Genomic DNA, 16,410 nt, shown 5'->3' on the forward strand with positions numbered 1-16,410 from the left:
TCTATGTGTAATCAGATTTTTTTGCAGAGTTTGCCTCATGAACGCGCGTGCTTCTACTTTATCTATTTATTTTGTAAATTATTATCAACATTATTTGTTATTACTTCCATAGTTCCTGGTGGCGTGTAAACATTGTAAAGGAGTATTCCGTGTCATGTTTGTATATATCCTTCAGACTGGTTACCTTTTGTGGTTGAACTGCGGTGGAGATAGTGTTGGGAAAGATACCGTTAGATTACCACTTTGAGGAAATATCATTCTTAGACTGGCTGTTTTGGATCATCCCACAATACGCAATATGCGATCAAATTATATTTATAGGCTGGTCTGTAAAACTTTCCAGGTTTTTGTGACAAGAAATGATATATTGTTTTTAAAATGTATGAGTAACATCGTTTTTACTATAATCATGCTGGTAGAAACATTAATTATAGCTAGAAAATTTTGCTAATATGTGCTCTTGCCCAAGTAGAATCTGTTAATACGTTCCTATCAGAGTGGTAATGCTCATTCTTCTGTCCTAAGTCCAATTCACTTAGTATTTGGTCGCCTTCTTCCGTATTAGTTCTCTCGCTGTTTATAATTTTTTTCGGTATAGGCTATACAAAACTTAATTTAGTAACGATTCCAGACAGTTTGCAAGTTAGAGACGAGAGAAGTAGTCGAAACTGTAAGCGGCCAACTCATTTTATTTTATTTCTAAAGTTTTACTTATTTTGTTATTGTACTGTTTATGTTGTAAATACTTTCAACTCCAAGGACAATAACACTGTTTACGAGTTTACAAATACGTTTTGGCAGTATTTCCTCATTTCTTTACATAGACACGCAAAATGGATAAGCTTGTTTTGCTAGGATATTATAAATAGTGGGTAATTTTATTTTTCACAGCCACAAGCCACGTGTAACCATACTGTGTGTTAAATTTGTTGCGTAGATAAGTCCTTGGCTGGAACTAGTGCCATCTGTACAGCCCACAGATTTTACCTGCTCAGGCCGCGTAAACAATAAATAAGTAGATATAACCTTATACTGACGCTACATTATTATTGCTTTTCTTGTGACCAATCATAGTGACCAAGAAATTTTATTATTACTGAGTGTACTCATTATTCTTGATTCTTCATTTAAATAAAATCCTACCCTGTACTCTAATTTTCTTTTTTGTTTCTAGAGATATTTTATTCTGTACTAATTTTTAGAGTTCAAATTTTCAAAAGAATACCGCAAGGGGAGTTTTATGAAGTAGAAAATACATTTTTATTAAGTAATTTATTTTAATACTTAAATTTTAAAAATATTTTCTCCTAGAAAATATTTAAAATGAAAAAGCATATATTAGCCCAGTCAAATTAGGTAAAAAAGTAGATTAATCTCGGTATGGAAGATAATAAGCAATAAACTAGTATGAATCTTTGTTTTGGCATTTTATAAGTTGGTTAGAATCTCGTGCATGAGTCACCGGACAATGATTTAAAACTTGAAAGTAATGAAAATAAACTCAGTAAAGAATAAATAAATGATCAAAACGATTTATTATTGCATACATTTATTATAACGCTTTCTTATTCATTATTATAACACTGTTTTATCGATTTCATTTATAAAGTTGGGTAAAAATGAAAAGTTTACAATTTAAATTCTATATAATAATGCAGTTTTTTAAATTACTAATTAAAACATAATCATTAAGAGTAAATTAATTGCAGAAACTAGTACACTCTAAAAAAAAAGGTGAAATTTAAAAAAATTCCCAAGAAAATTCCACAAAAAACAAAGTTTGTAACTGGGAAACATAATACTGTAGGAGCTAAGTGTAGAATAACAGTAAAGAGGCGTGGTAGAACATCAAGATATTATCAGCCAATCAGAAAGAAGTACGGTAGCCATATTTTGTACAGTTAGGTACTTAATACGCATTGGCTAATGTTTTACTTTCTACTGCCAATAAGAAAGAAGTATAGTAGCCATATTTTGTATAGATAGGTACTTAATACGCATTGGCTGATGTTTCGCTTTCCATTGCCCCACCCATCACACACAGGTTCTATTGTAAGCTCCTATACCATTATGTTCTACTGATACAAAAGTTGCATTTTACCTTGTTTTTTGACGGAATTTTTTTTTGCCAATTTCGTAATATCTCTGGATATTTTTATTTTTCACACATTATATTCATTCCAAAATGATCTTTAAATAAAAATATATGAGTTCCATTTGTTTTTATAACTTTTAGGTAATGAATTTCATAAATTTTCAAACTGTTTTACGTATTACTCAATAAATATGTTCCCTAAGCTTTATACCACCTAGAAATTGATTAATTTCTATCTTCTAATGCTAGTATATACTAAATTATTTCATCTCAGTCTTCATTGTTACGTTCTAATCGTTACGATCTAATCTAAACAAGAAACAATGATTTAAAACTTAAAAGTAATGAAAATAAACTCAATAAAATAGAAATAAATTATCAAAACGCTTTGTTATTTCATACATTTATTACAACGCATCCTTACGAATTATAATAACACTGTTTTATCGATTTCGTTTATAAAGTTGGGTATAAATTTATCAATTTAAAACTTAAACTGTATAGAATAATGCATTTTTTAATTTACTAATTCAATTAATATTATTCTTATTTATGATAGATTTATAATAATTGTTTATTTAACAATAAAAGTGGAAGGGAAATAAGGTAAGGTTACTATTTTAATTGGCACTGCTTAGAGAAACAGTGTTCACTCAGTTATACGTATTGATGTATGAACAATTAAGTCCGTCTAGTAGAATTATGATAATTAGATATTGTTTTTTTTTTCAACTATTTCGACCTCTTTAAATTAAATTGAGCCGTTAAGGATTAAATGTTCAAGAAAGAAATGGGGGAAAAACTTGAAAGTACCTTGAAGTGGAGGTTTTGTAGTATAGTAATGTAATCCTTTTAACGTATAAATGGCATAACTTTTTTTATGTCCTTACTTTCCCAATGTAGGTTTGCGAGATATAGTCATTAACTTCAAAATATCTTTTTTAATTCCCATCTTGGTTATATATAATTTATTTAAGCAATATTTAAGTTACGAGTGACTTTAAGGGAAGAAGTTTATAAGAAATCTAAGCAATTCACTAACGTATAAAAGAAGATGAATGCTGTTTACCAATAATTCTGTTAATGCCTCTCCAGATATGTTTAAGCTAACTCCCCTAGAGACTTAGCTTGCTTTAACTTGAAAGTTATCTCTCTTGGGAAATAATATGAAAAAGTAATTTTTTTTTCTCTCCACCATTTTAGCACATGTAGTTTGTACTTTCTCTTCATCCTTTAATTTGAGTTTGTTTTTTCAACGGAAATAAACGTTTTGAGCCACGCCCATAAAAAAGAGCGGAAGTATGACTTTGTTGAATTAATTTTTTTTTTTTTTTTTAGATTTTGTAAATATTTGTCTTGAAAATGGTTAACACGAACATATTAAATATAAAATTATTTCATGGGCAAAAGTGCAATTCTCGTCTCTCCTATTCTGGCGAGGTTATAGTTGTTTGTAAGAGTTTAGGACTACGAAATATAGGCCAATACGTAATAAAGGCAGGCGTTCTAAAATGTTTGTTATTGGAGGTGGTCAGTTGTTATTATAGTGCACCGCAATGTAATTAAATATTTAAATTCGTGGAAGTATAGTTAAAAAAAAAAAACAAACCCTAGATGTAAATCTAAGTGCGGGAAGAGAAAACATACAATAGCATTTAGTAGAAGGTTTAATTTTGTAATTTTAATTGAGATTCATTAATATAAAGCTAATTTTGCTCGAGGAAGAAGTGATAAATCGAACACTAATTAAGGTGTAGCATCTGACACTTGTTCTGGTAAAAAATAAAAATGAAATATAAAGATAAAATAATAAAAAAAAATAAATAAAGCGAAATAATCAATGTAGCCGTTGTATATACAATATTTTATGAAGCAAATCGAGTGTTTTTCAGTGTACACATATTGTGTGTGTTTGTGTGTATGATAAGTGTAATAGTATTAGTAAGGGTACTAGGTAGGGTTTGGCGCGACACCCTCTCCCGCCAGAATTCAGATGGCAGGGCGTGGCCCCAGCGCTACTACCGCACTCCTGTGTACACACTTCAAACATCCCAGCTTGTCCGTTTGAACGGGTGCCTAATGCTTCTAAATACTGTTAACTAAATTATATTTATATATAATCCTAAAACAACCTTTCTGTTTTGCACCTTTACAGTTTATTTTATTTCATCGTCGTATTTAGTGTTTCAGTTATACTACAACCTTAAAGCTTTAAACCTATTATTTGTCAAGTAGGTTACTAAATTTTTTTTTAACTCTTTAACAACAAAAAAAAAATCATTTAATACCCAAAAGGCTATTGATTTATTCCAATTCTCGTTTCTTTCTTTGCCAGACAATTTAGTGTTCCTTTTATTATAATTAATATAGTTATTATTTCCCTTATTAATATAGAAATAGCTTGTTGACTTAGAATTGGTTTTTCCGTATTTATCCCGTTATACATTGATCCATTTTAGAATTGCTTTGCAACTAAATCAATTTTTAATTTATAAATAGAAATAGCTGCGAGAAATTGCTGTTGAAAATGAGGAAATTTTCTAAAAAGCTTGCTTAAAAATAGATTAGCTTTAGATTTTTGGCATATAATTAATTAAAAGCCCTAATCTCTTTCGTACGTCACACACAAAAAATAAATAATAATAATAATTCAATAAGTACAATTTTCATACTCTTTTTGAATTAAGCTCTTACAGTTTGAACTGAATAAGTTTGTAATTGTTAACAACCTTCCCTGATTGGAAAAAATAACAAAAGAAATTTCAAAATCACACCCATTTTTACTGAAAATCTTAGCCTATTCGCAGGCTAGCTTTCGTAGTATCAGAAATCTTGTACGTGAGAAACAATGGCGCATGTGCTGGAGTAGCTATACAAAGACATAGACTTCTAGTATAGTTCAGGAAACATGATTTGAACATGAACATGATGGATTCGATACAATAAAATGAATAATTTGCCAGAATTTCGAAAACAAGAGGTTTTTTGAATCCTGCCTTCTATAAAATAATTTATTTTAACAGTATCAAAAAAGAACTAGTCTGATTAGGGAAGAGATTAGCTATGCGGTTAGCGTATTGTATTCCCACGCAGAGTTCCTGGGTTCGAATCCAGCTGCTTGGCCTTTAGATTTATTTTCTCTTCCTAGGAGCTTCTTACAGCTCACTGTCCGGTGATGGTCAGAGTTATCGGTAACGAGAGAACACTGCCCGGTGCAGTGCAAAAAAAAAGGGGGGGCTTTAGGAGGCGTTGTATTTGTAAACCGGAATTCCGGTTACAAGTCCACTAGTGTAACCTTACATTATCTGTTCTTACAGCCTTGTCAATAACGAAAGAGCTCCGTCAAAAGGCTGGCAGTAAATGTTAACTAATAGCCTCTTACAATTTCCTATCTGATGGATGGACAGTGCTGACTTTAACGAGATAACACAAACTGAAGGCCGGCAGTGCACTAAAAAAGAAGCTCTGGACGCCAATGACCGCAGATGTTAAATTTAAAAAAAATAGAAATAACAGTAAACAAATAAAGTAATCAACAAAAGTTTCTGCTTGAATTATTCAAAAGCAATTGTAAAATGTTGAACATAATCCTACATTATTTCGACCTCAAAATAACTTGTTTTTTTGGTGAATATTTTTTATTCATTATACTGTAAATAAATATGATTATTTATTTATTTATTTTTTAACAGAATAAAATTCATTTTTTATTTTTCATTTGTGTTTATTATATAAAATTTATTATTTACATATAAATGTTAATTTTGAATTTTGATTTACGGTAATATAGCACTAATTATAATTTAGCTTATCTTTTTTAGAGCTTGCTAAATATTTAAACCGCTATCGATCAGCGATAGTGAATTGTGCTCTACTGCTTTATTGCTACGACATGAACTGCAAATGGGGCGTTGTCCGCTCGTTATATTTCTTTCCACATAATATTTCTTTGTTAATAATTTCGTATTTATATTTTTAGTTTTCACTACCATTACTTACACTTGTATGTATATAGTTTTTTTTAGCTTCATCTACATTGTAGATTGATGTTCATTTATTATACGATGTAGTAAAGCGTTATTGGTTAAGTGAGACATCCTGCAATTATATGCATATTGTCTCCCCATCGTTAAACAGGTACCCTTTAAATCTATTATTTCTCTGTACATGTTTTAATCTAGTACCCCATCGCTTTTAGTTCATTCATAAAAAGAAGGTCCTTGCAAGTATCTCATGTACGTTTATTGACTTTCTCTGAAGCGTTAGTTATTTCTCAATTTAGATTAATATATTATTTTTAAAAAACCCAACTTTCATTCGCTGAAATTAGCTTGTGGTTATGTTCGACAAATATGTTCTTTGATATGAAATAATCGTTTTTGGCCTTTATTTTGGACCTACTCAAAGCACAAACTGGTGTTTTTTTTACGCCTTATTAATTCTTTTACATCTCTTTAGTTGTGCTTATTATTCAATATCTCTTCGGAGTTTTTTTTATTAGGAACTCGGGTTTCTCCGGATCTTAATCTCAAGTTTTCACAAATTAAGTTGCTGCCATGTTTCTCAAAAGAAGTTGTTAGTAGAACCAATTTTGGCACTACCTTTTAACATACGATCCTTTGTCGGAAATAATATCTATTTCCATTACCAGATGGGTCAACATGATGCTGAAACTGGTGTATTGCACTAGCTAACATATTATACCCAAAAATTCCCATTCAATTGTGGGGGGACAGGTATTCGGACAGCAGAAGTTGAGAAGAAGTTAACCTGCTTTGCAAGAGGAAGAAGTTGTAAATAAGAGATGCGAGTTGTGAGCAGAAACTTCTCATACCGTCAAAGGCGAAATGTTCAATAGTTAAGCTTTTAAAACGCTCCTGCAAAAATAAGCGATTACTTTAATATTTCAAATTACGATAAAAATTATAAATTATTACTATTTTTCTAAATTATTAAAAATTTTCAAATTATATGAAAGTTATCTTTTCTACTCATTTTTGTTTGTTTTTTAAAAAAATCCTTTGTTGACAATTTATTAAATTTAATAAAAATTGGCCTTTGTCTAAAGATGTACTCCAAAACAAGTAAGACTTGATTAAATTAGTAAGAATTAAAATTACGAGGGTCGTTTGAAAAGTCCGTGCAGAAATAAAAACTACTTAATTTTTTGAGGTAAACCTTTTTTATTTTTCAACATAGTCTCCTTTTAGGCTTATACACTTCGTCCAACGCTGCTCTAGTTTGTTGATCCCTTCCGAATAATAGGATTTGTCCAAGTCTGAAAAATAGCCATTCGTTTCTGCAATCACCACCTCGTTTGAATAAAATCTTTTTCCCGCCAGCCATTTCTTCATATTGGGGAAGAAATAGTAGTCCGAGGGAGCCAAGTATGGAGAATAGGGGCGATGTGAAACGAGTTGGAACCCTATTTCCATTAATTTTGCGACCACAACTGCTGAGGTGTGAGCTGGTGCGTTGTCGTGATGGAAAAGGACTTTTTTGTGGGCCAATCGTGGGCGTTTTTCTTGCAGCTCGGTTTTCAAACGGTCCAATAACGATGAATAATATGCACCTGTAATAGTTTTACCCTTTTCCAGATAGTCGATGAGGATTATTCCTTGCGAATGCCAAAAGACAGTCGCCATAATCTTTCCGGCCGAAGGAACGGTCTTCGCCTTTTTTGGCGCAGATTCCCCCTTGGTAACCCATTGTTTAGATTGTTCTTTGGTCTCAGGAGTGTAGTGATGTATCCATGTTTCATCCACAGTGACGAAACGACGCTTATAGTCCTGCGGATTCTTCTGGAACAGCTGCAAACCGTCCTTGCAACACTTCACACGATTTCGTTTTTGGTCAAGTGTGAGCAATCGCGGCACCCATCTTGCGGATAGCTTTGTCATGTCCAAATGTTGGTGCAAAATATTATGTACCCGTTCATTCGAGATGCCCACAGCACTAGCAATCTCACGCACCTTCACTCTTCTATCATCCATCACCATATCATGGATTTTATCAATGATTTCTGGAGTAGTAACCTCAACAGGGCGTCCAGAACGTTCAGCGTCACTTGTGCCCATATGGCCACTCCGAAAATTTTGAAACCACTTATAAACTGTTCTAATCGAAGGTGCAGAGTCACCATAATGTTTGTCAAGCTTCTCTTTAGTCTCCTGAGGCGTTTTGCCTTTCATAAAGTAGTGTTTAATCAACACACGAAAGTCTTTTTCGTCCATTTTTTGAAAATCACTCGACTTCCTCGATTCAAACGAATGCCAAACACAAAGAAATAGACCGATCTGGCTGAAACTTGGTGTGTGTTCTTCCAAGAGATGCTACTAACTAAACATAACCTCGATACGCGCCAGTGGTGCTATCTCTCTGACTTTGCACGGACTTTTCAAACGACCCTCGTAGGTACTTGCAAATTGTAATTAGTTACAATTGCATCACATTCAATTACAGCTACATTTGTAAATATTTTCAATAGTTCAATAGTTTGACAAAAAACCCTTGCTAGTGCATAAATTGTAGCAATAACTTCATGTTCTTTTTTTATCCTTATATCAAAATAACAATCATCACAATAAAAAGAGATGAAAGATTATTTAAAATTAATGCAAAACCAATTAATTAATATTAAATATGAGTACACGATATTCCATATATATATATATATATATTTCCATTTATAAACGGTTAAAAATAATAAATGGATTTGTAAAGTTATAAATGGATTTAATATTTTCCATGTCATGCTCTACTTTTTTAACAACACACCTTGTTTGGATGTTTCCAGAGAACAAGAGGCTGTGTTCCTGGGAAACAATTCCAATTTAGTTGTTTTCCAACTGTTGTCAATTAGTTTCCAATGAAAGTAGAACGGCCATTTTTTTTGGTAGTTGTTGTTATACGTATATGTATGCTAAATTAAAAAAAAAATATTTAAAAAAAATGGTCACTTTCAGTTGTTGCAGCTGTTATTGTAAAAATGGCCAAACATTCAATTTATTCATCAGGAAAAAACAACTTTAAGTGGAAAATTTTTATTCAAAATTTAAGTCACATCAACATCTGAGGTCATTGGCGCCCATAGCTTTTTTCAGTGCATTATTATTAATAATAATAATAATAATGATAATATTAATAATGATAATAATAATATTAATATAAATATATAAGTATTCAAGATAAAATTATTATAACAAATGAAACGTAATAAAATTCTAATAATAAAAGTTATCTTCTAAAATTAAAAAACCTCAAATATGTACGTAATCGCAAAATGTAAAAATGATAAATAATAATTGAATTTGAGTAAAATTCAAATTCTGTATATATTTAAGAAAAATAATCAAAAAGTTTTGTAAGAACTGTTGAGAGAAGAAGAAGGCTCTGTCCCGTGAGTTACATGCCACAGAGTTCTTTCGCTTCTCGCGAGGAAAATAACACTATAATGATGATATATGACGCCATCCGTCTTTCTAAATTCTTTTTTAACTAGTTCACACCGTTGGACAAAAATTTCTCCGATAAGAAAATGCGTGTTTTCTTCTTGGATTATTAATTGATGTTTAACAATGCGGAAAAGTAATTTGATTTTTAGAAATCTTGAAAGATTTGTTGTATAAATTAAATACGTATAATCGATTAATTACTTAGATGTATTTTATTTTTACATTTATTAATTAAGCTTTGTTTTTTTTTATTCATGAAAGTACAACTTAAGTTTAATACCGTTGATAAAGACGCAGAAATAATAATAACTTTGGCTATAGCAGCAAAAATACGAGGTGTGTTCAAAAAGTAACGGGAATTTTTAAATTTCGCGGGTTTGGAGAGTCTGATTGTAAAATTTTTTTTTTTATTATGTTGGTACACATGCCCCTGAAGTACGATAAAATTTTCAGTAATATTCATTGTTTACTTCTTAAGTGGCAGCCGTTAAGGTTAGACGTGTTTTTCGAGCTTGGCGATTTTTGTTTGTTAAAAAAAATGGATCAAAGAATTTGTATTAAATTTTGCGTAAAAAATGAAATAAAGTGTGTGAAATGTTAATAAAGGCATATGGTGAGTCTGCTATGAGTAAAACAAGGATTTACGAGTGGTATAAGCGTTTCCAAGATGGCCGCGAAAACGTTGAAGATGACGAACGACCTGGACGTCCAAGCACATCAACAACCGATGAAAACGTGAAAAAAGTGAAAGAAATGGTTATGAACGATCGCCGAATCACAATCAGAGAAGTCGCTGATGATGTTGCCATATCAATTGGCTCATGCCATGAAATTTTTTCGGATGTTTTGGGTATGAAACGTGTGGCAGCAAAATTTGTTCCAAAATTGTTGAATTTCGAACAAAAACAGCGGAGAATGGAAGTTGCTCAAGAGTCACTCAATGAAGTCGACAACGATGCGGATCTACTGAAACGTGTTATAACAGGTGACGAAACATGGGTTTACGGATATGATGTCGAAACTAAGGCTCAATCGTCCCAGTGGAGGCATTCTGGATCGCCAAGACCGAAAAAGGCTCGACAAGTGCGGTCGAATGTGAAGGTTATGCTCACTGTGTTCTTCGATTTTAATGGCATAGTGCATCATGAATTCTTGCCACAAGGTCAAACAATCAATAAGGAGTACTACCTACAAGTTCAACGCCGTTTGCGTGAAGCAATCCGAAAAAAACGCCCGGATTTGTGGCAAAACAATTCATGGATTTTGCACCACGATAATGCACCTGCTCACACTTCATTGCTTGTTCGTGAATTTTTGGCCAAAAACAAAACTTTAACGATGCCCCAGCCTCCATATTCGCCAGACATGGCTCCATGTGACTTTTTTCTATTTCCAAACATAAAGAGAACATTAAAAGGCCGTCGTTTTACTAGCATAGATGACATTAAAAGCGAATCGCTGAAAGAGCTGAAAGCTATCACAAAGATCGAGTTTCAGAAGTGTTTCGAGGATTGGAAAAAGCGCTGGCACAAGTGTATTGTATGCGAAGGGGACTACTTTGAAGGCGACAATATTAATGTAGATGAATAAATAAATATTTTTTTCAAAAAACGAAAATTCCCGTTACTTTTTGAACACACCTCGTATTTATAATAAACTCAAAATTGATTCCAAAATCAAATTTGAATTTTCACCCCTTAGATAGAATACTGGGCATTATTCGTAGGATTTTAATAAGGAATAAAAATTGATTTGTAATCATTTTTTTGATTAAAATGCGTATATTAAAATTATTGGAATGCTTGAAATAATGCTATTACTGATTAAACAGTACAGCCCGCGCTATCTCTGGACAAACTTCTGTACTAACTTTTTTTCCTTGTTAGAAAAAGCCAAAAACATAATTTGGGATTTTCTTACATTTGTTTATACAATTTATTATAGTAATGAATTTGTTTTTTTACTATTATTATAAAACCATAATTTTTAATGTATTAACTTTAACAATCCCATGTTGCTATTATTTGTCATTTAAAAAAGTATATATTTGTATTGAGCAATCATTTAAAAATATTATTATTTTTTATTGACTACAAGAACTTGTCAGTGTCAAAAGTTTATGTAATTAAAAAGTATAGTCAGTTAAAAATTAAAATTAAAGGTACACTTTGGGTCTATAATAAAATTTGTTAAATTAAATTGTTGTTTGGGTTTCCCTAACTTAGGATTTAACTAACTGAGGATGGATCCAAAGTGATCCGAAACGTTTTCAATAAAAATATAAAGAATTTGAAACTGAATTTGAGGCTTTTTTTTTTTACTCGTTGAATACATTTGTGGATCAATCTAATCTATAACATTACGAAGGAAGAAAGAATACTGCCAAGTTCAGTTGGCAATATCAATTATAACCAATAACTTGGCAACTTTTTGCCAAGCTCTTGATGTAGGGAGTAGGTTATCTTAATTCTTTCTACGTTTTGGATTAATGAATCAGTCACTAAAAAAGATGAAGAATACTTAACAATATAACATTACGAGGTGTGGCGATTAAATAACGAGACTGATGCTGCTACAGAGAACTTTGCATGCGCCTAATCCTAACGACCGACAGCCGTGCAGCGTAAAGCCTTCTGCTTTCGATTGCAGCGTCTCACGTATTTGTAGAGAAATCTGTCTGACCGGAACCGTCGTTTGTGTAAGAGGTGTTAGTTTTGTTTTGCCGAAAACATGATACTACACATGTAGTAGAGCATTTCACTTGAAACTTTGGTAAAACCGGTACTGAAACTTATCTTTTATTAAATGAAGTTTTACCGATGAATGTTAATCACGTGCGCAAGTTTTTGAGTGGTTCAAGCGTTTCCAAGATGGCCGCGAGAAGACGTCGGAGATGATGACCGCCCAGGTCGCCCTTCCACGTCCAAAACGGATGAACATATCGATTATAATTAATCAACATTACTACCGTGAGGTGCTTGCTCAACTCCGTGAAAGAGTAAGGAAAAAACGACCCGATTTGTGGAAGGACATGGGTTCTCCATCAAGAGAGCGCGCCGGCTCACACTGCATTATCTGTCAAGTCGTTTCTAGCCAAGTACAACATCCCAGTTTTAGGCCATCCTCCTCATTCGCCTGACCTGGTGGCCCCATGTGATTTTTATCTGTTCCCCAAAGTCAGATCTGCATTAAAAGGAACACGATTTCAGTCCGTTGAAGCTGTGAAAGAAAAAGCGGCACTCGTCATGCAGGAGCTGACAGAAAAAGACTTCCAGCACTGCTTCGAACAAGGGTAAATTCGTATGTAGCGTTTTAGGGATAGGGGAGGGGTGTATATTGAAGGTAATGCCACACCTCGTATATTAAGAACCTGCTACACTTCAGAATTCATGAGAATTTATGTCAATTTTACTTGAAACATTATTAATAAATACTGATTTTAGGAGAATGCTAGGGGAGCAGAAGTCAATTTAGGCTTTCTAATATTCCATTTCTGTACATATTCTGACTTTACCATTAATACAGTGTATCTGCGAATTAGATATGTAAATTGCTAAAATCCTGAGTTTGCAATAAAGTTTAGCAAAAGTATCTGTTACAATTGGAAGAATTACAACAAGAGTGCTTCTGACTGTTTACTGTTGACGTTGTTTGCTTCATTTATTTATTTTACGTTAATTAACAGTTTCTATTTTATTACCTGTAAATCCAAATTCCCAGCTGTTCGCCATTCTGAAAAGCAACGTAAACAACATCTGCTCTCCTCATACTGCCAACACCTGAGCAATAATCCCTTGATACTAATCTGAATGGGTGACACCTTCTAGGTGAATATCTGCTCCACTTGTTCTTTGACTGACAAAAAACTTACTGTTCTTCTACCCTTGAAGAGAGTGCTACACATTGAGTAGAACAGATCATATTTACTTTATTCTGTCGTTGAAGTGGGTAAAAGTTTCATTCTTCGTTGAAATAATGAACTTTGCCTGCAGGCTTAGGTAATACTTTGCTAGTGAGGTTGCCGAGATATTGTCACTTATAAAGCAGATGTGGGTTAGCACTGCCTGCAGTGGGATAGAGATCCAGACGGAACAGATGTTACTATTAAGATCTTTGCCGTCTGGTGCCAGTTTGTGATATTCTCTCCATTTATAAATTGTCTCTCAGCTCTCGTTACTGCTGTATTTTTGTTATATATATATAGAAATATTTTTTTGTTATATTAATATATAATAATACAATAGTACACCCAACTCTTACTTGAACACGATCTTTTTTAACACGATTTTGAAATAACAAGTTCACCAATATGAAGAAATACACTTTGTTACATGAATTTTTTTGTTCTAGCACGAATCATCCCCAAACATTTTTTTAATTCTAATTTTGACAGTGTGATCTCAGAAGTTGGTCGGTTTATGCCCACACATGTGTCAGTGACTTGGTCTTGATGACATCACACGACTTCATGGCTTGTTTACTTTGTATTCCGGAGCTAACGAGGAATACCCGAATTTTATTATCACTTTTTTTTCTTTACCTCGTTGTACTTCAACCTAAACACAGCATTTCCTTAATCAGTGTTCAGTACACCACATTTACTGACATATCTACTGATGATAACATTTTTGATTCAGTTCGTAATAGACGTGCACGCTTGTTATTAAGTAGAGATGAATAGTTTCTAAATTGATATTTATTCCTAATTTCAATTTAAATTTTTATTTGTACTTACGAACTAAATTTTCACTTTACACTAATTTTAATTGTTTTCGTAAAAAAAATGGATTTCAAACATATAATAATGATATGTCCACGTTATGTGGTAGAAAGGAAACGAATGTTGGACGACATATACAGGTATTTAGATGCACCATTTCGCTACGAAGACATAGTATTCTCCACTAACATATATGTGCTTAAGTCTATAGCAGAGCTAGCAATGAAATATGAATATATTTAAAAGTTATAGCCGATTAGAATGAATGCAAGAAAATGATTAGAGAAGGATTACGTGATTTTAATTTCGGTGAAGCTATAAGGATGGCAGGAATATAGAGTACTAATCCATCCATTAGTTGTAAGGTTTATGTAAATAGTTGTATATAGTAGAGGGATGAATGTGTGAAGCGACTGTATTTATAAGTAAGAATGGAGAGTGAGTGATATTCTAGTGATAAGCACCTAGACGATGCTGGCCGTATGGCGGAAGCCAATGCCAAAAAAAAAGCAACTTTGTTTTCGAGGTATTAGTTTATGTTATTAATTTTTTACTTTCACAAATAAAAATATTGAGATCGCGCTGATTTTATACACATTTTGGGCTGTCTAGACGTTTATGAAATCGTCTGAGTACAATAGATTGTTTCTCCAAATGGTCTGTATGTTTCTTTCTATCAAGGTGTGCATGTATCCATCTAACTAGTCCAAAAAAACGGAAATTGTAAGAGCGTTACTCTTTTAAGTGGCGAACAATATTCACTTCTACTTTTACTGTTGCTTCTGCACTGAAACCCAATCTTATATTTTATTATTTTCTTTGTTGTTTCAGGAGAACGACCATTTCCATGTCAATGGGCTGATTGTGGGAAGAGGTTTGCCAGATCTGATGAATTAGCCAGGCACTGGAGGACACATACCGGTGAAAAGAATTTTATATGTCCTGTTTGTCATAAGAAATTCATGAGGAGTGATCACCTAAGGTGAGTAGGAATGTACCTTATTATGATTTAAATATAAATTAATTTACCTAGAACTCTTTGTATCCTGAGTTAGCAGGAGAAGATAAAAGTTATCCTGTTGGAAACAAAATAACGACATCTTTCCTAAAGAATAATTAATACAAATGGTCAACTACTCCTTCTTGTTCGTTTTAAATCTCTTTTGGAGATGATAGAATTCCAAGCGAACCATTGCTAGGTGCCTGAAACCTTTTATTGGCTGTGGAGACGGGAATTATATTCTCTTCTAGCTTTCGAACCCACTTAACATGTCGATTTCACCACGCAGGTCTCTCAGTCCCGGCCTGCAAACTTTTAAAAACCTTGTGACCTGTCGGCCTCTCTGTTTATTTTCCCACGACGAAGATAATCTTAAGAAAGTGTTGCACCTTCCTTCGCTTAACACTACTTCTTTCCCCGACCACCAACTTCCCCCAGGTATACAGCTTTGGCACTGTTAGTATCAGCCACTTCGGCGAATGATTGCCAAAACTGCCAGTTTCTTGTACAGTAGATAGGATGAGGCAACCTTCAACGTGTCTAGTGACGCGCACAGGCCTTACGCTTCTAGTAAACCTCCTTTTTCAGAGCATCCGCCCACAATTGTAGCTCCATAATTAGGGGAACCCAGCCTGGTCAGAGAAACTACGCTCATGGTTGGCTTGTCTGCCGCGTTCCTGATTTGTTCCTCGAAATTCAGCCTTGTTTTAGGTAATCGAAAGAAGATACTTAGCTGCACGCTTAGTTCCTTACCAATGCGCAGGAAATGACGTGCATTCTTTGTGGTGAGGATCATAATCTCTGTTTTAGAATAGAGCCAAGGAAGGCACAGTTGATACCTGTTAAGGCAAATAAGTGATTTTTAGGTATTACGTAGTTTAAGGAAGGCTAGGTAGGCCCGGTTTGAGGCGATGCCAGCAAAGCTGAGTTGTATTGTGATATTGAGTTCGATTTCCGATCTAGGCCTTGAGTTTTTTTTAAACAAATATTAAGTAAACTATGTTCGCTAGACGCCTCCATCTCCAAGTCACCGAATTGGTAGTCGTACGTGACGTATTTTCAAGTTATAATTTTATTTTCGTTCAACAGAGTGTCCTGAAATGATAATTCTTTTGTAAGGATGTTTTTTTGGATTCAGCAT

General features: G+C 33.3%; 1 protein-coding gene across 1 annotated transcript in view; it reads left to right on the forward strand.

The window, feature by feature from the left end:
• Positions 1 to 16,410, forward strand: part of LOC141457202 (uncharacterized) — a 477,911-nt gene that overhangs the window by 447,945 nt on the left and 13,556 nt on the right. The window contains exon 2 of the mRNA XM_074133851.1: positions 15,101 to 15,251. Within this exon, the coding sequence (XP_073989952.1) occupies positions 15,101 to 15,251 (151 nt within the window). The remainder of the gene's footprint in view (positions 1 to 15,100; positions 15,252 to 16,410) is intronic.

Source organism: Rhodnius prolixus, unplaced genomic scaffold, assembly GCF_049639745.1.
Source record: "Rhodnius prolixus isolate KJV_2025 unplaced genomic scaffold, Rpr scaffold_10, whole genome shotgun sequence".
NCBI lineage: Eukaryota > Metazoa > Arthropoda > Insecta > Hemiptera > Reduviidae > Rhodnius > Rhodnius prolixus.